The following is a 20,975-nucleotide window of genomic DNA, read 5'->3' as shown; positions in this document are numbered from 1 at the left end:
TCCGAGAACCGGTCCGGTTCAATTAAGCCGTGACGACAACGGCCCGTTACCGCGGCGGCCCTCTCTAGCTAAGTGTACGCAACGCCACAGTGTACTCGCCATCTTGTAGCCGACGAGCAGCGCTTCGAGCGGGCTCGCTAGGGTTTATATTTACCTCTATCTCCCTATTTTGACCCAAAATCATTCAATCTATTTTCCTCTTCGCGTCGCGCTCTGTCGAGAAATCAAGGCCTTCAAATCTAGGTGCAAATTGGGCTTTCGATCTCCTTCCTCTTGTGTCTGATCGATAGCGGAGAGTTTTAGCTCGTCAATCTTTTACCCTTTGCAGGTCTTGTAGGCGGACGAAGCATTCTCTCGCCCATGGAGTTCGCCGAGGGGAACCCGAAAGGCGTCTGCGGCGAGTACGAGATCGAGGAGGAGGTGGAAGAAGAGGTCGAGGAAGAGATTGAAGAAGAGGTGGAGGAAGAGGAAGAGGAAGAGGAAGAGGAAATGGGAGGCGGAGGAGGTGTTCATGGTCAAGGGGGAGGAGGAGAAGGAGATGTTGAAGGGGATGATGATGGAGATGGGAGCGGAGAGCCTGTCGGAAAGAGGATGGATAATAGCGGCGGTGAGGAAATGAAGCAAGCTGATATCGGTTCTTCTTCGGCAGGGTTAGTACTGAGGCACTTAAGATTTGTGGTGTATTTCTGTTTACAGTAAACTGCGTGATCTCGACTTGTATTACTGGTGCTTGTGGTTTGTCTCTTAAATGGATGATTCTGTTAGTTAAATACAATGCATCTTGTTATTGATTTGTGAAAACAGATGCTAATTGTCTCCTCTTTTTCTTCTCTTTTATCATTTTCTTAGAAAAATCTTTGTTGGTGGCGTTGCTTGGGATACTACAGAGGGTATGTGCTGCTCCTTTATTGAACTCCCTTGTCGTGTTATTCTTTTTAATGTTCGGTGAGGTTTTTAACTCGTATTTACTGGCAACTTTCTTATGCTTAAATGGTGAGTGGTTTTGGTGACTTCATTATCTAAGGTGTGCAATTTACTGCCAAACGGTTCATTTAATTGTGGGATAACCTTGGAAAATTCAACTGCTTTGGATGTCACCGCTAGTATGTTCTAATATTATCTAGTGGAAAGATTTCACAGTTTCCTTATGTTGTATCTTGTTGTAAGTGGTGCTTAAGAAGTTATCTAATGTTCCTTGAGAAATTGTCAATTCTAAACTTGGTTTAGTAGTTGTAATGTGAACATGGACTCAAGAAAATTGTTTGATGAAAATGTCTATTTAAAACATCCATTTGTGATTAAGGGACATACCTCACCTTTGTGCACTTCCCAAATATTTAGATAGCTGGATGAATGATATTGATATGTGAACTACATTTTTAAGGCAGCAACAATAAACCAAACCTAGTTTTGCCAAAGTGTGAAATTCTTTACCAGGGATCTATACAAACTTTTCTTCTGGTAGGAAGGTGACTGATGACAGATAATATTAAGCTTTAGTTTATACAAATTTGAAGAATTCTGCAGTTGACAACTGTGTGCTTGATGAGATATTGTGAGTCCCTTACAGTCATTTCACTTCCTATTGTCCGTACTGCAATCCATTTTATGATTGTGATATTTCATTTTAGAAGATGAGATAAAATATTTGTTCTTAATTCAAGTGTTAAGAAATAAGTTTGACTGTTCACTTTTTGTTTAATATGTCCCTGATGACTAAATCCTATTGCTTAAGCACTATTCACTTCTAATAAGTTACCAGACGATCAATCGCCCATGGAAGTCGTTGAGTTGTTCTTTCCCTAGAACTTTTCATGGCATGTTTGCTAAGGTTTAAAAGACCAGATTTGAAATTGGAACTTTAAGATGATGGATGAGGTTGTATTGGCAGAATTTTGATATTGCTCAATGCCAACAGTGAGTAATAGAACTCATCTGCTACTATTCCAAAAGTTGATAATTTGATTAGCTTAACTAGGTGGCCATTAGATTAATTAATGATGAAGTTGACTAGTTGAATTACATATAGCACCTGATATGAACAGTAAAGTGACAGGGTGTCTTACTATGTGATTTTCAAAAGGTTAATATCTTCATTGAATTTTTAAATAATAACCAATCAAAATAATGTAAATTTTAAGCTCAACATCCGGAAGTAAATTGGAACTTGTGTGGGCAATCACAATCTCTGGTACAACTAAATCTAAACAGTTTCAGTATCGTTTGTCTTGAATGCGAATCTTGCCTATCTCAGTAAACATGAAGAGCGCATATAAAGAAATATGGGCAGTTATCCTTTTATTTAGTTGAGCAACAATAAATTTGTTCATAGTTTATTATTCAATTCACTTTACTAATATATTTTAATTAGTTTTCATTTTCTGTTAGGTGTATGCCAAAGCCTAACACTCCCCACAAAAGGAAGAAAACATGAAAACAGAAAAGAGAAAATGTAATGATTGTTGGTTAATGTGGATTACTCTAATACTGTTGGTAATCCTCTTGACATCCTGCCGCCAACATAGCTGCCATATATTATGATTAAGACAATGATAGATCTTTCAAATTGTCCATGGCTGTATTCCAGTTATAGAGGAAATATTTTACGCATAAGCCTCCAATGAGTGCCTAGGCATGAGGCACAGTGTGAGGCAAGTTAGGCTCTCCTGGGATGAGGCTAGAAGGTTCACCAAAGTGCAATGTGGGCACACACTTCATGACCCTTCGTTAAAGGCTCATATCCATTTCTTTTGTTGGATCTTATCCCTAATTAGTAAATCTCATCCTTGTTCTTTGTTTCTTAGTGTTAAACTGTTGCCTGTGCCTGCATATTTGCTGCTGCTACACTTCTTTCTTCTTTTGCTCTTTGACGCTCATAATTCTTCCTGGTTTTGTCCCTGTTTTTACTACCATTTGCTTATTTATGTGCCCTCCTTTACTACTTATTTTATGATAGATACTGCCCTTCTTTTATGTTATTTTATGATCATTTCATTGTCTACCATTTCAGCTAACGAATTAAGATTTTATCAGGTGATACTAATTTATTCAATCATGGCCCTCTCCACTCCTTTCAACTTTAGTCTTATTTGTATGCATTTTTGCTTGATGTATGCTTCACTGGACTAACATGTGCAGTCCGTCTTGCACCTCACTTCTAGGGGCCTTGGTAACTCAGTGATTTTAAGCCTTTGATAATTACATTGCCATGTTACTTTCCTGACATTGAATAAGTTTGAGCCTAAATATAGAAAGAATATCACTTTCTATAAAGGTCTGGTTTTAAGGAATGAATTGCCCATATTAGTACTACATAGAACATTTTGGACCCTGCATGAAGTTTCCATAGATTATGATAAATCAATGATCTGAAATATGATTAAGCCATAGAAAATCAATTGTACAAGATTATGCAGGGAGCATATTTGTTTGCTTATTTTTATAGATTATGCATATTAAGTATGTTAAAGAAAATGTTGCAGAGATAAGACAATTCTGTTTTACTTTCTTGAAGCAGAACTATGATGTACTTTTATAAAATAGATATTCTGATGTGTTGCTTTTATCATGTGAAGTAAAATTTCAGGTTTTCACATATTGCCTATCCTCATAAATCCTCCCAGATCTAGAAAAAGGAGTTTTCTTAGCTAGCAGAAATCTAGAGCAAACTTCATGAGAACAAGAGAGACAGGGATCACTTTGGTGCCAAAATCTGCGGATATTGGCTTGACTATTTCTCATAGATGAAAGTGTCATGGAGATCAATTTGGTACCAAAATATGAGGAGATTGGCTTGATTATTGCATATAAATAAAAGCAGCTTTGGTTAAAGTCCAGGCTCACAGGTCAACATTAGAGTTTAGATGGAAGATTTAGATTCTATAAAAAAATTAGATTGATAAAACCAGATTCTTGAATGAGAAACTCAATGAAATCAAGGAACCAGCAAGAATCTACTGAAGCACTAGTTGAATCAGGGTCCAACTGATAGAAATGATCCATCTTCACTGTTTCCCTAAACCTGACTCAGATTGAGTTAAAGATTTGTAGACCCTGCACACCATGACTAAAGTGGAGGGTTGTCACACACTGTTATAAGTCAACTAAAAAAAACAATTGTGGAATGTGCCATTGTACTTCAGAAAACAATATATTCAGAGTTACTGTATGTATAACAAGGGTTGCAGGATGGACAAATGGTGTCACACAAAATCTTTTTTGCGGTAAGTTAGATATATCAGATATTGACAATCAGAGACATGAAATTATTTTTGGCTATTCAGATATGTCCGAATAAAAACTGTAAAAGTATCAACAAGGAAAGTTGAGTTAGGTATGTATTCAAGGAGAGAGAGGAAGAGCAAATATGACTAGTGAAGGTTACAGTTTGAGTGTGGTAAAGTTTTTGATTGTCTTTTTTTAACTTGGTTTTTTGGCGCCACTTGATGAGTAAATTTGGCATTGAGATAATCCATGATGTGCATACAGGGTCCCACACAATTTGCTTGCCATGGATTAGCATTTTTAAATATATATGCTTGATCCAGTTCTCTTACAGTTAGTAGCTTTTTTAAAGTCTTTTTTCCTGGTTTATATGTATTAAGTAAATTTCCAATCAGTTTACAAACTATTGTATCGTGGCAGAAACATTCAATGAACATTTCAGCAAGTACGGGGAGATCACTGATTCTGTGATAATGAAGGACAAGAATACGCATATGCCAAGAGGGTTTGGGTTTGTGACCTTTGCTGACCCATCTGTTATTGACAAGGTTCTGGAGGATGAGCATGTTATAGATGGGAGAATGGTGGGATTTATCTGAAATCTTTGCTTCATGATTTTCTTTTCTTCAAAGTACCTTCTCTGATTAATTTTTACTGATTGATTCTGCAAATCAATGGCTTGCTTAGGTAGAAGTTAAGAGAACAGTTCCAAGAGAAGATATGCCTTCCAAGGCAGGCAACAGAACAAGAAAAATCTTTGTGGGAGGACTACCCACTTCTCTAACTGAAGGTAGGAACTAGCTTATTAGTTGTGATCATGTGCCCCATCTTGGTAATTAATTTTATGATTAAAAAATTCAGATGAGTTAAAGGAGCACTTCTCCTTGTATGGTGAAGTCGTTGAAAACCAAATAATGCTTGACCATAGCACTGGACGGTCACGTGGATTTGGTTTTGTCACCTTCAAAACTGAGGAAGCTGTTGACAAAATTATTTCAGAAGGTAGAATGCATGATCTTGCAGGGAAACAGGTGAGTTGACCTTAGCCTACTTTTAATCTGGTATAACTTTTAAAATGTTATTCTCTTTCATGGTTCCTCTTTGTTGGTTTGTACTGAATAAGCATTGAAATTGAACTCCTCATGAAATTTAAAAACTGGAAAAGAAAAGATAGGTTTGTTCAGCTAAATATTTGCAGTTTTGTGATTCATGGTGTGCTGAAAGTTAGTTGGAATATCTGTACAAATGATGGCAATTCTTTAATAAGAATTCACATCATGAGTCAACTGGTGTTGCATATGAATTTGTTTATTTTCTGTTTATAGTTATAGAACTGGGTGGTCATGCAGCCACTCAGATCTACCTAGAGCTTCATTATAAGTAGTCTTTGGTGCTAGTGTCTAAGCTCATAATTGCAGGTCATATCATTTATTAAACATTTCCAGTTGGCAAACAAAAATCTACGAGATCACAATTACAACATTACAATTTTTTGTAATCGGACTTCTGCATGGCCACACATTTTTCTGAATATGAAACACATATAAAGTTCCTTTGTTAGTGGCGTGTAATTTGCAATACAGAAGATTCTGTGATTTACCTGGATTCCTGAAGCCTTACAGAGAATAATAAACTGTGTTAATCCTGTGGATTTACCTGTTATTGCTTGTATCTTTCAAGTGTCTGTGATTGGTTTTGCTGGAATCCCAGAGCCCGAGAGACAATAATGGACTGTTCTGTCCCCTGTGGAGTTAGCTGACACTGGTTTAGTATTTCTTTGGCAGCCATATTTACTTTTACTTCTTTCTGGATCTGTTCTGTTAATAGCAAAGTTAAAAAGTGACAGAAAATACCATCCATAATAGAGCAGTTTCCTGACATCAGACATTCTTTTAAAAGACATTACTCTGACTTCATGTAACCGCAGGTTGAGATCAAGAGGGCTGAACCAAAGAGATCAGGTGGCCATTCTGCAGTCAATGGGAGGGCTAGTCATGGTGCTAGTGGCGGAAGTGCACATGGATACCGAGGAAGCTCTTATGGATATGGAGGCAGTCACCGATATGGTGGCAACTACTATGAAGGTGGCACAGGCTATGGTTATGGCAGAGGTTATAACTATGGTGGCGTCCCTGGCTATGGTGCAGGCTATGGATCCAATTACGGTGGGCCTATGTATGGTGGAGGTGGGTATGGTGGTGGTAATCTATACGGTGGCCCAGGTGGATATAGTAATTGGTATGGTGGTTATGGCAGTGGCGGCCGGGGTTACGGGAACAGGTACCACCCCTATGGCAAGTGATATGAGGAGATTATTTCGGTTACTAGTGTAGTCATCATACATGTTGATTTCCCTGACCATTAGCAGATTTCTTTGTCGCGATGGTTTCTTGTCCTTGGAGAACACATGATTGCCAATACATTTTTGCAACCACATATGACCCGAGGGAACAAATATGCATCATCCCCTTTATAATCTTTAGTCTCACCCCTTATTACAAATGCTTGAATGGTCCTTTCCAACTATGATGTAACTTTGACATTGTTGCTATGAATTATTTGTCTTTTTAACTTTCAGGTCACATACTCATTGGTCCCAATGAGTACGCTGCCATAGCAGCGAAGGATTTGTGGAGACCTTGCTATTAACGTCTTTCTTGCGTTGCCATTATTCCGAAGAAGGGATTAGTGGCAGGCGATTGCTTGACATGTTATTGTGGCACAGGATATGCTCTGCATTATACCATCACCATTTCCAAGGTACGTCGGCAATGTGTTACTCCTGTGGATCACCGATCGATGAAACCCCAGCATCCAAAGGATGAGCGCATTTCTTGATGGATGTGGGCGCTGGTGGCTCTCGTGATGCTGCGTGGATCAGCTTGTGGAGTAAAGACTACAGAGAAAGCTCAAGTCTGTTCGGCATGGGACGGGGGATCGATACCCTCAGAGCATCTGTCGAAGTACGCGCGATCGGGGCTCGGTCGCACACATGCTCATCATATCGAGACTTGAAGCTGATCCATCGAGCGAAGGTACTCCGGAGAGGCAGACCGACCCCGCTGCGGTCACCGGCACGACGCCGATCTTATCCTCCTCTCCCGGGTGGGTTATGACGTGTTGTTCCTTCTCCAGCCTTTCTTGAAAGATCTCCCAATGTCTTTCTTCCACGTATGCGTTCGATGGTTTTTATATGTATCCTTTGTGAGAGACAAAGGACAAAAGCCTCTTCGAATAACATCCTTAATTTCTAATTTCATATTTCCAATGGGAGACGGTAAACAGCAATAAACGCGTCTCTATTTCTTTCGCCTGTCCTTTTTCTTTTCTTTTTCTCTCACTCTCTTTATCCCCGTCTCTCCTTTAACTTGATCGCGGCTCCACCGACGGCCCCGCCATGGGCGCAGCCACCGATGGCTCCGCCAGCATCCGGACCAATGGCGCCGCAGACGACCACGGGGCGCCGCCGGAGAGGCACCCGACGAAGTACGGCACTCCGCAAACGCCGCCACTGGTGTCGATGCTGGCCATGACCGTAGACGCGGAGCTGGAGAACGACGGCCCGCAGCTCTCCTCGTTGCCGTTGATGGTGACGAAGGATGTCTCCTCGTTGTAGGACGGCGTGGAAGGGGAGTGGGCAACGGCGGCGGAGCCCATCTCCTCCTCCAGCCATTTCATCACCTCCGCTACTGCCGCCTCCTCCATCTCCGCTACTTCCTCTGCGTCGAGGATAGTCGAGATAATCTTTACCGCCTTCGCCGCCTCTCCTCCGCCATTTTCGTGGTCCTTCAGCTCCCGACTCGCCGCGTCTTCCTCCATCGCTTCCTCGATCGCAGGAGAGGAAAATATTTGTAGGGTGGTATATGGTGAGGCTCGTCTGTCTGTTCCAGCGCAGACAGGGACTCGGCGTCGTACGCCAACTTCAACTGACACTGACGTCATAGAAAGAGCTCCAGGACGTCATTCCACGATGCTTTTTGTGAGGAACACCTGTTCCCTGTCTTGGCCTGCATTTGGGTGCGATAAACCTATATCGTAGGGAAGGACGAGGCCAGCACGGAAAGCAAGTGGTGAAACGTAGAATGGTACGACGTGGCAAGTGGAGAGGATATGATCGTGAACAAGTTGTGTCGGGTGTGAGAGACGGGGTTGACAAAGATGTTGATCGGCCGCTTGCTTCGTGGGTTGGTGTTGAGTCACACGAAATAAGGTGAAACAGTCACTGCACTCAAACACCAAAAACCAATCAATGTCCTTTCGAACTTTTCGACGTGCACCTACTTCGGCATTTATAGGGAAGCGGAAGGAGTGCAACAAATTTGTACTACTTTGGCTAGTTATTTGACTATCTATTTTGTCCTCTCTTTTTTCTCATCATTTGGTTAAATATGATTCAAGATTTATTTATTTTTATATTACTTTTGTTAGATTATATAGTTTTATCTAATTAGATAAAATATATTATAAATATAATTAGATTCTGAATGGTTATTGATTAATAAAAAAAAATATTTATGATAGTATTTCTCGAAGATAATCTTGATGAGAATAATTTTCCTAATTACATATTCTATACTCTTAGCTCTTACTTATAAATAAATAGAAACTTGTAAGCACTATATACACAATGTCTGTAAGAGAAGATGAGAATACGTCATATTATTGAAATATTACATATATTTTTTTATCTTATATTTATTCTTAATTCATCATTAATAATGGTTTTGTGAATGTGAAAGAAGAAATGAGAAGATGAGTTTAGTTCTTTTTGTAGATCGATATTACTAGCTTTGACGATACACCCATAGATTATATAAAAGCTTTTTGAATGATATTAAAAGGTACATATCATAAAGTTGCTCATTATGATTTTTAAATGAGCTCTTTAAGAATTGTCATAACATTAGTGGCTCATTATGATTTTGAGTTATATCATTCAAAAGTAAAAGTAAATTTTCTAAATAGGGATCTAAATTTATATTAGTTTACTTAACCGATTCAAATGAAAATAAAAGAAATATAAAATTTGATATATAAATTTAGAAAATTCATTTATGATCTTAATCAAGCTTATATATAAAGTTTTTTGATATCATTACTTCCTTCATATTTAAAAAAATATAATTGATTTAGGAACAAGTTTATATATAAATAATATTTTACTTACCATGATATTGGTTTATTGTACTAAGCCAAGAAATTTCTTATCAAGAATTTTAAGATGATTAATATAAATGAGGCAACTTATATTATTAGCATTGAGATATTTAGAAATAAATCTTAAGGATTACTAGTACTATTTAAAACAAGATATATTAATCAAGTTTTAAAGAGATTTAGTATTTAGTTTTGTTAAGCAAATGACAAAAGAAAAAAATTTAAGTCAAAATAACTATTTTTAAAATAATTTGAAAGGGATTAGATAAAAAAAAAATTCTTTATGTATATGCAGTTGGAAGTCTATTATGTGCTCAATCTTATGCTACCTCAAATATCAATTTTATAGTTAAAATACTAGGTAGATATTAGAATTACCTAAGAATAAAATTATTAAAAAATTATAAAAAAATAATAAGATATTTGAAAGAGATGAAGAATTATATGCTCTCATAAATGAAATTAGAACAACATGAAATGATGATATTTTTTATGTGTTAATTTTATAAATTATCTTGATAATAAGAAGTTCACTTTATAATTTATATCTATATCAGTTTGAAGGATAATTTATAAAGATAAAAATAATATTATATTATATTATTAATAATAGAAGCTGATTTTGTAATATACTTTAAGGCCACTAATCAAGTTTTGTGATTGTGAAACTTTATCTCAAGACTCAGGTGAGACTCAATTACCAAATCGTTGAAAATACTTTATGATATATTAAAATAATTTTTTCTGACAAGTACTATTACAACTATACGCATTATGGTATAAAATATTTGATAGTTAAAAAAAATTAAAAATAATTAATATCAATTAAGAACTTAAGTTTCATTGTATTGATCGTTAATTTATTTACTTAGAATTACAGTTTAAAGTGTTTAAAAGAACATGTGCTTATGATTGGGTATATGAGTAACCTATAAAATATATTATGATATATGTTTGAGTCAACATTACATTGTTATTCTTATTTATATAATTAAAATTATTTATTTCTACTATCCTATTCATATTTATACATGTATATATTATGATTGAATGTGTTAATAAGATTTTCTTGATAAGATAAATTACATAGGTCATTTTAGACTACGTAGAAAGGATTAACAGCGCTATGCTATATAAAAGGAAGTATGACATTGATGATATATAACTATTATGACTTCATTGGTAGGCAGACTTAATATGGTATTATGTTTATTAAATTTATTAGCCTATTTTATAAAATTTGTATAAAAATAATTTTTTTAAGTTTTAGAATCTAATTAAATAAAAATATTTTTAAATAAATTTTTATTTATTTATTTTAAAATTTTAATTTATTTTATATCTTACCAATGCCAAGTTAGAGAATGTTAGTTTATGTGATCCTATCTAATTAGGTAAGATATATTATTGATATGATTGGATTTTGATTATAATTATCATCGACCAATAAAAATGAAGTCCAATTATGGTAGAATTCTTTAGGAGATAACTTTGATTAAAGGACCTCGCCTAATTACTTATCTTAAACCTCCTCGACACTATATACACAATGTATGGATATACGAATATGCATATAAGAAGAGATGAGAATATGTGACATTATTTAGAGATTATAGATCTTCTCTCATTTTTTTCTTATTCATATGAAATAGTCAATTAGAGATTATAGATCTTTTTTTTTATCTCCCATTTTTCCTAATCCAGTGGTCTTGTGAAGGATATAAAGAGAGGAAAAGATAAGTATAATTCTCCTTGTAGATCGTTATTACTATAGCTTTCGAATCCGATAATGATATGCCAATAGATTAGATAAAAACTTTCTGAATGACATCGAAATTTAGATTTATTATTATTTGATTATTAGATTTTGACATTAAAGATTTTCATATAATAAAATCATAATGATGGTTTTCATGCTTACACCTTCTTGAGACAACATGCATATTAAAGGATAGCATAGATCATAGATGTTGGGAAAATACATTGCTAATTTTTTCTAAATTTTACTTTTTTTTCTCACGTACTCTTAGCCTTTATACCATCGATCATCATCTCAAGATCCTATAACTTTTGTGCGGTTGTTACCCTCATCGTTATTCATTGGCTATGCCCTCGTCTCGGTTTGCTGCTATATTCTCATTCTTATTCGTCAACTACATTCTCATCATTGACCGTTGATTATATCTTCATACCGTTCATTATGGTCAAGGCACCATTAAGGCCCTATCACTAGGATTATGACTCTTGAGACTTTAGTTATACCTCGATAATTAGCGATGTAGTCAGATTATAGAACATAGCTAATGGTCAGAGACAAGCGATCGGAATCGAACAAAAAGCATGATTAATATCATTTTTTAGAAAACAAGAGATGTTCCACGACAAATTAAAAAAAAAAAAGAAACTTAGATTTTTAAAAAAAATTATCAAAATATATACCATCTATAACTTATTCTTGTGGTTGCTAAAAGGAAAATAAAATGATCCATCATAACTTAGTGTGTCGTTCTAGATTAAACTCATTGATAGATGCGCAACGGAAGGAAACTACAGCTTTTGAACTCTTGATGGTAAAACATGCTAAATGGCAGTAACAGTATAATATTTATTACCTGCTGCTTACGTGGAATCACTCTCGAGAATATTCTTTAACCTCGTACCGTTAGAAGAGAGAGACCACAACATTTAATTCTTTTCCAAATACTATTTTCTATTAGCAAAACGATATCCACTCGAACTTGTTAAAGCCCTCGAAATATGTGTTTTAGGTGATAGAAGACAGGTGGATTCGAATTAGATTCGATGATGTTGGGGCATAATTCGGATCTCATCCTTCCTTCCACCCAACTACAATTCTCATATGCTTCTTTTAATTTTCATTATTACAATCACATTATAAATCAAACAATTATTACATCACAACAATTCCCAAACAAAATAACCCGCCCTTCAAATTTATACATCAAAGAAAAAACGGAAAATAGGAGAAACAAAAACTCACGTAATTAATACTAATAACTAATATCTCATCCTTTTTCCATATTTACTGAAAATTTTACGTTAATTTACGCTTAGAGAGTCCACTTCCAGATCTTAATCCGGAGCTTCACCTTGCAGTCGCCTCCCGGCGAAGCCGCCACTACCGCCTTCTTCCCCTTGGGCATGGCGACGCTGATCCCCTCGCACCGCACCTTGATTCCCATCTTCTTCGTCTTCAGGCCCCCGATCTTCACCCCCGCCTTCGTCTCCATGTCGATCTCCACCGGCATGCTGCTGCTCTTCCTCAGGTCTGATGCCGCCGCAGAGTCCAGCAGCTGGCCGGAGCTCGACGCCGCGGCGGAGAGCAGGGTGGAGCTCGCGGCGTCCTGGACGAAAGCGGCGAACGTGCCGTCTCCTACGTCGACCCCGCCGGAGAGGACAGAGACGGAGATGGGATCGTAGAGGTAGACGAGCTTTTTGTTGGGGTTGCGGGCGGTGACGTTGATGTTGAGGCTGGAGGTCAGATGCCCGCCAGCGGAGACCTTGAGGGCGGCGAAGCGGAGGCTGGAGACGGAGAAGACCGGGCGTCGGGGGCGGTAGATGGCGTAGACGACCCCGCCGGCGATGGCGGCGAGGATGACGAGGACGGCGAGAATCGTGATAAGTGAGAGGCAGCAAGAGCAGCAGAGGCCGCGGCGACTTCTGCGGCGGGACGGCTTGGCGGGCTGGGGGCGGTAGGCGAGGCGGGTGGCGCCGTTTATCTGGGACTTGGTGGGAGGAAAGGCGGGTGGAGGGGCTCCGCCAGGGATAGGCTTGGAAGAAGTGTAGACTCGATCCGCCATTACCTCTCTCTCTGCGGTGTCTCCTCTTCTGCTCCAAGGATCTGAGTCAGGGTTCGTGATGGGATCAGAGAAGAGCAGCTATCTATGTATCGACAAGAGAAGAGATAGAGATGAAAACAACACTCCACCCTACGGAGATGGCGCCGACGTACCTAATTTTGGACCAACATTCGATATTTCTTATTTTATTTGGAGCCTGATGATCGTTTGATTATGATCAAACGAGTAGAATTTGAAGATTGGCAGATGCGGTTTGGGGAGATCGTTCCTCAAATTAGAGGCAGTTGATTCTGATAGAAGACCTAATTTGGGTGAAATATTTGATGGTAATCCTAATTCATTTTATGTTACGATTAGCTCGAATTTTATAATATAATCACGCAATTAGATGGTTCTTTTACAGTTAAAGCGTTAGTCATTTTAATTGGTAAAACCTTTGATAAATCATACAATAATTCTGCACTCGAATCTCGAATTCCGGTCACCAAAGGATTCATGAGAGAGTTGTATTGCACTACCATATACATGTTCGGCCACTTGTACTAAAATTAATTGCCAACTCAGTCCAACTCATCAGGCCACAACTTAATTGGACAATCAATCATTCTGGGGTTTTCACTCCCACAGGGTAAACAATGTTGCCACTGCCAGAAACTTTGGCTCCGCCATTAGTTTCAGCTCTCTCTCTCTCTCCCCCCATGTTGAAGCAAAGAAGGTGCAAGAGTGAGACGGTTTGGTGATGGGCAATCGTTCTATCTGAAAAATACATGGCAACTACTACCTTGTGTTCACCAAAGCAATGTGCATGATTGGTTTACTTGTATTGTACTCAAATGTGTGGGATCATGTACTTGGCTGTTTCTTTAGGCTGTCGGGCATCTTACCTCAGCAATGTGCATGTTAATCGCTTTTAAATTCTTCATTATCTTGTGTTAGGCCATTGGACTCGCTCTACTAACACAATTCAGACATGCAAAACATCAATAACATTTTAAAAGTGGCTACAATTTATTGCGAAACAAAACATGCCTTTCACGTGCCTACAATCATAAAAAAGTAATAATCCTTTTTAAATGTCAACATTCAAAAATTGTACATCTATATATTTTTCTCCAAGCACTGAATATATATATATATATATATATATATATATATATATATATATATATATATATATTAGTTAAGATAGTATTTTTATTAGATTCATGACCATCTGATCTTCCAAACTCTAATTGGACAAAATAATAATCACCAAATTTTTTTTCAATAACTGGTGTGTATATACAACAGAAAAAATGCTATATATATATTTTTTTCAAAAGTGCGTGCTTTGAAAATGTCTAGAGAAATTATTTAAAAAAAGATAGAAAAACTTCCCTCAAAGCAATGGATGCAGGATGCTTGAATGTAAACATCATGTTACTACAGCAGTTCTGCTTGCCTGTTTATTCAAATTAAGAATATTCCATTTGTACACCAAACATGCATTCTCATAATTTTTTTAAAGATATGCCAACCGAGTATGCATTTTCATAAATTTCCAACTCTAGCTATGATCCATAAGTAGATTGACTGTGCAAGGAGTTTTAATAAGAATTTGCTAAATTCGGTTTTATGGTACAACTGGGGAAGAACTACCAAGAGAAGGCAGCCATCAAAAGCCAGCAAGCTTAATTCTGTGAGGTCGAGCTATCAAGCAGATCTCCAACTCCCGAAGGAGGTCCAATGCTACATCGAGCACTGTTATGTTTTTCGATGGCATCCGTTATCTTCTGGAACTGCAGTTAGATACAGAAGCTCAGCTATCAAAACTGTTTGTCAAATCCATTCAGATTAACTGAAACCAACAGATAATCATTTGTATTTTAATGCCTCCTTTTGCCATATGCTAAGATTGCATTGTAGCAGAAAATTAAGCAACCTTAAGTCTATAATAAGTAATTTGGCATCTTAACACACTCATGAATTTTTCAACCAACATATTTGGAATTGTACTAGGCAGGGACCATCCACTTTGAAAGTCTTAAGCACAAAACCTATGGTATCAGACTTGGAAGAGGTTTACTGGACAAAACAGCATCACCTTCAGAGAACCAAAATGCAGGGACTTGGATATTGTTGTCACTGTTAGAAGCATCGTGAAAGAGACGAGACTGTTGTATCTGGATAAGAACATAGCCAAGCCCTTACCTTACTGCTAACTAAGAAGAAAAAAACAAAAACAAAGGCTGGCACTTCCATCCTGTCACTTTTGTTTTACTTTTTAAGCTATATATCTTTCCTTGTGTTAATACAAAAAAGGGAAAAACAAGTTCCAAATGAACTAACTCTTAACACACAGAAGAGGACAGTTCTGACATAATTCTCAAACTGTGTGATAATAAAATGAGTGTCATGGTGCCCTTACAGTCATAATCAAACCAGATATTATATAACTTTCAGTACCAGTGGAAGAAAATAAATAAGCAACAAACCTTCACCAATTAAACTACTTCACTATCGCTGAAATTAGATACCTCTGGACTGTGCTTAACTAAATGTATATCAACTTGAAGTTCCAACGAAGAGAATGAAAGCTAGTAGAATGTCCAAACTAGATTATATCAAACTTCAATTTACATACAAGCAGAAAAGCATACCTTAACTAGGTTACATGAGAAAGACTGCAGCAGTCCATCAGCACCACGGTAGAAATGAAAATAAGGAAGCACTCTTACATTCAATCTTTTGCACATAGGCTTGTTTTCATCAAAATTCACTTTTAGGAATAATATATCAGGGTGTTCCTCTGCTGTCTTACAGAGCTGAAAGATCATTAAAGGAAAGAACTTGGTATTCGTGGCTAGTATCACATCCAGCTAAAGATATAATATTCTACATCACATACATATGGATCCAAAGCTTTAAACAAAACAGATCAAAACCTGGAACAAATGTGATAATTACTCATAGGATGTCACTGGACATACAGATCAGAAAAGTTAACTTATAAATATCTACCAGAGAAGTGGGAATAAAAAAATAAGTGATGCTAAACATGCCCATAGTTCAGGACATGTAATGAAACATGCATAAGTTAGTTTCAGCAATTTCGAATGCAAAAAAAAAAAAAGAAGTGGAGCTATAATATCACCAAAATATGTTCTGGGTGTTAAAGCACAAGTAACTTACTTGCTAGATAGGTGACATATGTACAACCCAAGTAACCTTGAATATACTAAAGAGGTTCCTGGCAGGAATAATGAAGAAACAAAACAAGGTTTTGTCTGTAAAATTAATATAAAACTATAATAAAATACTCTATCATATTTATCTTTGAAATTGAAATAGCTGGTTGCAAGAGCATTCTCTCATCCCCCAGTCTGAGGGACTTAAACTAGCAACATTTCTACTGTTTCCATGTATTATTTGATTGTGCTCGTGACCCTCCATATTGTTAAGAGCAGACAAATATAGGCAAAGACGTTTATTTAATAGCATTCTAAGTGTGACTTAAAAAAAACAGTTTGATTCATTAAGAAAGGCTCCAAGGCCTCAAATATTGCTAAAACAACAAATAATGAATACAGTAATTTTTTATAAGTTAGTAAGGAGTGACAACAAAAAAGATTTGTTTTCTTCTAGGGCTTATGGCAGAATGGAGAGTAGCAATTTTGGCAGCATAGTTGTCAGTGGACTTCAAAATTAAAGTGTTATGATGGTTAAAATTAGTCTGAGAACATATAAAAGGCAAATTTGAAGATATATAATAAAGAGAGACATTGATGGTGTTAACAAAAATGGTGAAATGGCTGGAGTAAGGCTGAAAGCCAATATGATTAAAGGTGGAGGAGATTCAGAAAAAAAAAAGTCAATTCACAAGAGTCATTCAGCAGAAGAAACATGACGTGCAAGCAAACATTTAAAAATATACAAAATGCAATGTTCACCAAAATATTCTTTTTGGCAAAGGGTAAGTGACCTTGCTATCAACATTCAAGGCCTTTACCAACCTAGCAAACTGAGATCTTCATGTTCACCAAAATGTTGATAATTTATTATCAGTCATCTGATAAACAAATATAAGCGATTTGGCCCAACAATGACTTAGAAAAATTATTAAGGAAAGAATTAGAAGCCGGAGGAGTTTGATGGACTAGTTCTAGCCCAACCAATTATTACAAACCTATTGTTTCTTATCCATCAGTATAGAAAAATTAAAGAAGAAAATGGAAATGTATAGGCCTATAATTAAGTAAAAAATTTGAGGACCTATAATTTTTACAACATCAACAGAAGCAGGAAAATAAGCCTTAAGTCCTAATCAGTGTTGGCCATATGTGGGTAAGCAACTGCATAGAAAGGAAACCTCATGGAATTATTAGTGTAATGACTCTGTCTATTAGAAGTCGGCTAAAAAGCTAAAACCTGCATTTATTGGTTAACACCTGTAGAAATAATTATTATTTTTCATTTTATTGTTTGTGACAGTGACCCGAAGAGAACTAAAGAAAACTCAAAATTCTTGGAAGTGGCACCCTAAATACTGGCTCTAGTTCATGAGCAGGTACCTTGGGTTTCGCTTCGGTTACATATAACTAGAGCAACCCTGTTTGGGAGATCTTAACCGGAATGGTGCGAGTAATTCTCACTAAGAAGTAGCAGGCTTTCGTGGTGATGGCTTGTTCTGTTGGTACTTCTGTCACTCCCTGATGTAGTGCGGCAACCAAGTGTAAACTTTATGTACGCAAGTAAACTAGTTACCAGCGAATCGAATTGCATGTAGATGACAGGTAACCATCACCTTGGGAAAAAGGGCTCGGCAAGACCCGCACCAAGTGCCGTAGAACTCCACGACGACAAGCCTGTCACCTGCTTGGCTTAATGCGTCCAAGAACTCTTCCGTCGAATGAATGTCAATCATATTGGGCCCCCCATTCTTCTCCCACCACTTGGGTTCATCGCTACCCTCTTCGACGACCGCGCGCACCTGCATACATCACCAGCATCTGAACAACACTGCATCCAACAAACAACCACAAAACTCGAAAGATTCGTAGGGTGGGGGCGGATACTCTGTGACCAGACGATCGATTTGAGGGGCGCGGGAGGGCGGCAGAAAAGGCGGCGTCCAATCGGGACCTAGGGGACGGCTTTAGTCTCGGGGAGTTGGATTGGAGAGGAAGGAAGAGGAGAGGGAGGAGCCGATTGTGCGAAGCGAGGAAGAGGCCGTGACGGAGCAATGCATCGGCCATCAATAAGGGGAGCGGAAGAAAGGGTATGTTAAGTAGGACCGATATGATGATCCATTCATCCGAAGGAAGGAATAAGAGAGGATTTCTTCGCTGATTTCGCCGCTTGTTATATCTCGTATTGTTCTTCCGCACTTTGTTTCTCTTCTCCGTTCGTGGGAAGGGGAAGCTCGCAACGTGGACTCGTTTAAGAGCAGACCGCATCTACTTGGTTGGTAAGCAGTAAGTTGTCTCGTGGTTACATGAGAAGAGGCCCAATTCAAATATGGGCCACTTGGAGGAGCCCAATTCGAATGAATAGGAAATGCTTATCGAATACGATGGGGGTCAAAGCATGCGACTCTCAGTGAATCACCACTGCAACGTAGAAGATAAAAGGAAAAATAAATAGTTCCATCCAACAACTACGAAACCCCTTTCTTAAACGTAGCTAAAGATTTATCATATGCCAGCATTTAAGTTAAAAAAATAAACAGTTCCATCCATGTCGGTCAAAGGAAAAAAAAAGAGAGAAAAAACTGTCTGATTTGGAGACAACTTTTCTTATCTACCTGTTATGAAAAAAAAAAAAAAAGATTGATGGCGTGATCAATCCAACACAGTCTAGACGTGTGTGAGTAGAAATATTCGAGGGATTTTCGAAGTAAAAATATTATGCTTCCAAGATAGATTCAAGATAATCCGAGGTGGCTTCATGGTGGCTCTAAGGTGGATATGAGACGTAGGTGTTGATCTCTCGAGATGAAAGTATTGCGCTCCTAAGATAAAAGTATTATGTTCTCAAGATAACATTTGCATGAAAATCAAGGTCAAAGGAGGTTTCTCGACTCGATCCCTCCGACGTTTAAGTTAATAATCCAAAGTTCCTAAATGTGGATTCAAAGAGTTCGAAATGAGATAGCTCCCTCGTTTCACTAAATATATATTTTTATACCTTAAAAGAGAGAAATAAAGTTTATGATGATCTTCCTTTTCGTAAAAGAAGAGAATTTAATATTATATTTTTTTTATGAAAGATAAGGTAGTTTACAATTGCTTTATCATAAAGTAAGAAAATAAATGTTAGGATTACCTTCTTTATCACAAAAAGATAAGAAAGTTTGTAATTGCCTTCCTTACTATAATGAATGCAAAGGAAGCTTGTGTTTCTCTACTTTGAATCTTTATACACGTAGGCACATGAAGGATGACTTGGATCTCGCGTGACAACCACATATCAACTGATGGTAAATTTCATATTATTTGTCCCTCATAGAGGGCGTGCCTCAAGTCTCTTGTGAGAGGGGTTCAAAGCGTGTCATTTAGTTTATCTGACATTGGAGCATTTGAGATCTCATCTTATAGGTCGGGTTTAGTCGATTCATGTGTCTTAGTAACGTTGAGTTTTTATTTTTATTGTAGCGGATTTCTCTTGGCGCGGGTCAGATTTTTCTTATTTAAATGCCTTACATATTTTTGCCTTGTACCTCCATCATGATGGATTGGATTACATTTTGGCTTACGCTTCCGTCATGATGGATTTGACATATTTTATTTTACACCTTTGCTATGGTAGATTTGGGACATTTTGGCTTACACCTTTACCATGACAGATTTGGCATATTTTGGCTTATGCCTCCGTCAAGATGGATTTGGCACATTTTGGCTTGCACTTCCATCGTGATAGATTTAAAACATTTCGGCTTGCACCTCTACTATAACGGATTTGACATGTTTTTGGCTTATACTCCATCGTGACAGATTTAACACATTTTATTTTATGCCTCCCACCGTAGCGAGTCATCATGCAAGCCAGGTTTGTTCGACTCATATGTCTTAGACATGTTTGGTTTTCTAACATTATCGTAGCGAATTTACGTTGGTCAGATTATTTGACTCGCATGCATCGAGCATATTTGGTTTATGTCTTTACGATAATGAATTTACCTTAGCATTGGTCGGGTTTTTTGACTCACATGCCTTGGGTATATTTGGTCTGTGCCTCTATCGTATTAATTTTACCTTGGCATTGGTCAAGTTTCTTGATTTACATGCCTCAAGTATATGCGGATTTCTGATAGCAGATAAGATTTCTTTAAACTATATGAGGAAATCTATCTACTCTGTTGAGGGAAATCCTCTAATCTGTTAAGGAAAATCCTCTCTCCTAACCTATATAAATAAAAAGGGGACATGTGAATACAATCAAACTTCTTCACTTCTTCAATAAAGCTTCTTCACTTCTTCAATAAAGCTTATTCAATAATTGTTCTTATCTTCTATTATTTTTTTCATTGTATCAGAGCCACTTACCTAGAGCAAGCTCTCTTCTCACTATCGACTCATCACTATTGCTTCTCCACCTCCAGCGGCAAACGAAAAGGCTTTCTACCATTGCTTTTCCGTCATCAGCCCATCGGTGCTCTCTTCTCACTACCGACTCATCACTATTGCTTCTCCACCTCCAACGGCAAACGAAAAGGCTTTCTACCATTGCTTTTTCGTCATCAGCCCATCGGTGCGATAAATCTTTCCTCCTCGGCGAACGACAACTGTTTTCTCC

General features: G+C 37.5%; 4 protein-coding genes across 5 annotated transcripts; 1 reads left to right on the top strand and 3 right to left on the bottom strand.

Annotated features, from left to right (window-relative positions):
• Nucleotides 1–86: 86 nt before the first annotated feature.
• LOC103991582 (heterogeneous nuclear ribonucleoprotein 1) lies at nucleotides 87–6,801 on the top strand. Its single transcript, XM_009411080.3, has 7 exons — nucleotides 87–243; nucleotides 329–650; nucleotides 850–890; nucleotides 4,645–4,808; nucleotides 4,912–5,014; nucleotides 5,086–5,255; nucleotides 6,152–6,801. Exons 2-7 carry the CDS (start codon nucleotides 361–363, stop codon nucleotides 6,524–6,526), a joined length of 1,143 nt encoding a protein of 380 aa, XP_009409355.1. The 5' UTR covers nucleotides 87–243; nucleotides 329–360; the 3' UTR covers nucleotides 6,527–6,801.
• Nucleotides 6,802–7,587: 786 nt separating this feature from the next.
• On the bottom strand, nucleotides 7,588–8,043 carry LOC135680154 (uncharacterized). Its single transcript, XM_065194140.1, has one exon. The coding sequence runs from the start codon at nucleotides 8,041–8,043 to the stop codon at nucleotides 7,588–7,590; it is 456 nt and encodes a 151-aa protein (XP_065050212.1).
• Nucleotides 8,044–12,242: 4,199 nt separating this feature from the next.
• Nucleotides 12,243–13,281, bottom strand: LOC135679929 (NDR1/HIN1-like protein 13). Its single transcript, XM_065193913.1, has one exon. The coding sequence runs from the start codon at nucleotides 13,200–13,202 to the stop codon at nucleotides 12,453–12,455; it is 750 nt and encodes a 249-aa protein (XP_065049985.1). The 5' UTR covers nucleotides 13,203–13,281; the 3' UTR covers nucleotides 12,243–12,452.
• A 1,322-nt stretch (nucleotides 13,282–14,603) lies between these two features.
• LOC135583546 (thioredoxin-like 2, chloroplastic) lies at nucleotides 14,604–18,629 on the bottom strand. Of its 2 annotated transcripts, XM_009411076.3 has the most exons (4): nucleotides 18,257–18,627; nucleotides 17,986–18,171; nucleotides 15,842–16,006; nucleotides 14,604–14,980 (listed from the first exon to the last, which is right to left on the bottom strand). In XM_009411076.3, exons 1-4 carry the CDS (start codon nucleotides 18,434–18,436, stop codon nucleotides 14,873–14,875), a joined length of 639 nt encoding a protein of 212 aa, XP_009409351.2. In that variant the 5' UTR covers nucleotides 18,437–18,627; the 3' UTR covers nucleotides 14,604–14,872. The 2 variants fall into 2 exon arrangements, with proteins under 2 accessions (XP_009409351.2, XP_065047949.1); XM_065191877.1 differs by lacking the exon at nucleotides 15,842–16,006 and having other exon boundaries at nucleotides 18,257–18,629.
• Nucleotides 18,630–20,975: the final 2,346 nt, after the last annotated feature.

The sequence above is a fragment of the Musa acuminata genome, chromosome BXJ1-7 (genome assembly GCF_036884655.1).
Source record: "Musa acuminata AAA Group cultivar baxijiao chromosome BXJ1-7, Cavendish_Baxijiao_AAA, whole genome shotgun sequence".
Lineage (NCBI taxonomy): Eukaryota > Viridiplantae > Streptophyta > Magnoliopsida > Zingiberales > Musaceae > Musa > Musa acuminata.
The sequence above is the reverse complement of the archived record's forward strand: the minus strand, read 5'-3'. Positions and strand labels throughout refer to the sequence as shown.

Excerpts from the sequence above, each read along its gene's own strand:
- LOC135583546 (XM_009411076.3), bottom strand. The coding sequence starts at position 18,436 with ATGGCCGATGCATTGCTCCGTCACGGCCTCTTCCTCGCTTCGCACAAT. Across the intron at positions 18,172-18,256 it reads ATCGATCGTCTGGTCACAGA|GTGCGCGCGGTCGTCGAAGA; the intron begins GTATCCGCCCCC and ends TGATGTATGCAG. Across the intron at positions 14,981-15,841 it reads TCTCATGTAACCTAGTTAAG|TTCCAGAAGATAACGGATGC; the intron begins GTATGCTTTTCT and ends ATCTAACTGCAG.
- LOC103991582 (XM_009411080.3), top strand. The coding sequence starts at position 361 with ATGGAGTTCGCCGAGGGGAACCCGAAAGGCGTCTGCGGCGAGTACGAG. Across the intron at positions 891-4,644 it reads TGCTTGGGATACTACAGAGG|AAACATTCAATGAACATTTC; the intron begins GTATGTGCTGCT and ends GTATCGTGGCAG. Across the intron at positions 4,809-4,911 it reads ATGTTATAGATGGGAGAATG|GTAGAAGTTAAGAGAACAGT; the intron begins GTGGGATTTATC and ends TGGCTTGCTTAG.
- LOC135679929 (XM_065193913.1), bottom strand. The coding sequence starts at position 13,202 with ATGGCGGATCGAGTCTACACTTCTTCCAAGCCTATCCCTGGCGGAGCC.
- LOC135680154 (XM_065194140.1), bottom strand. The coding sequence starts at position 8,043 with ATGGAGGAAGACGCGGCGAGTCGGGAGCTGAAGGACCACGAAAATGGC.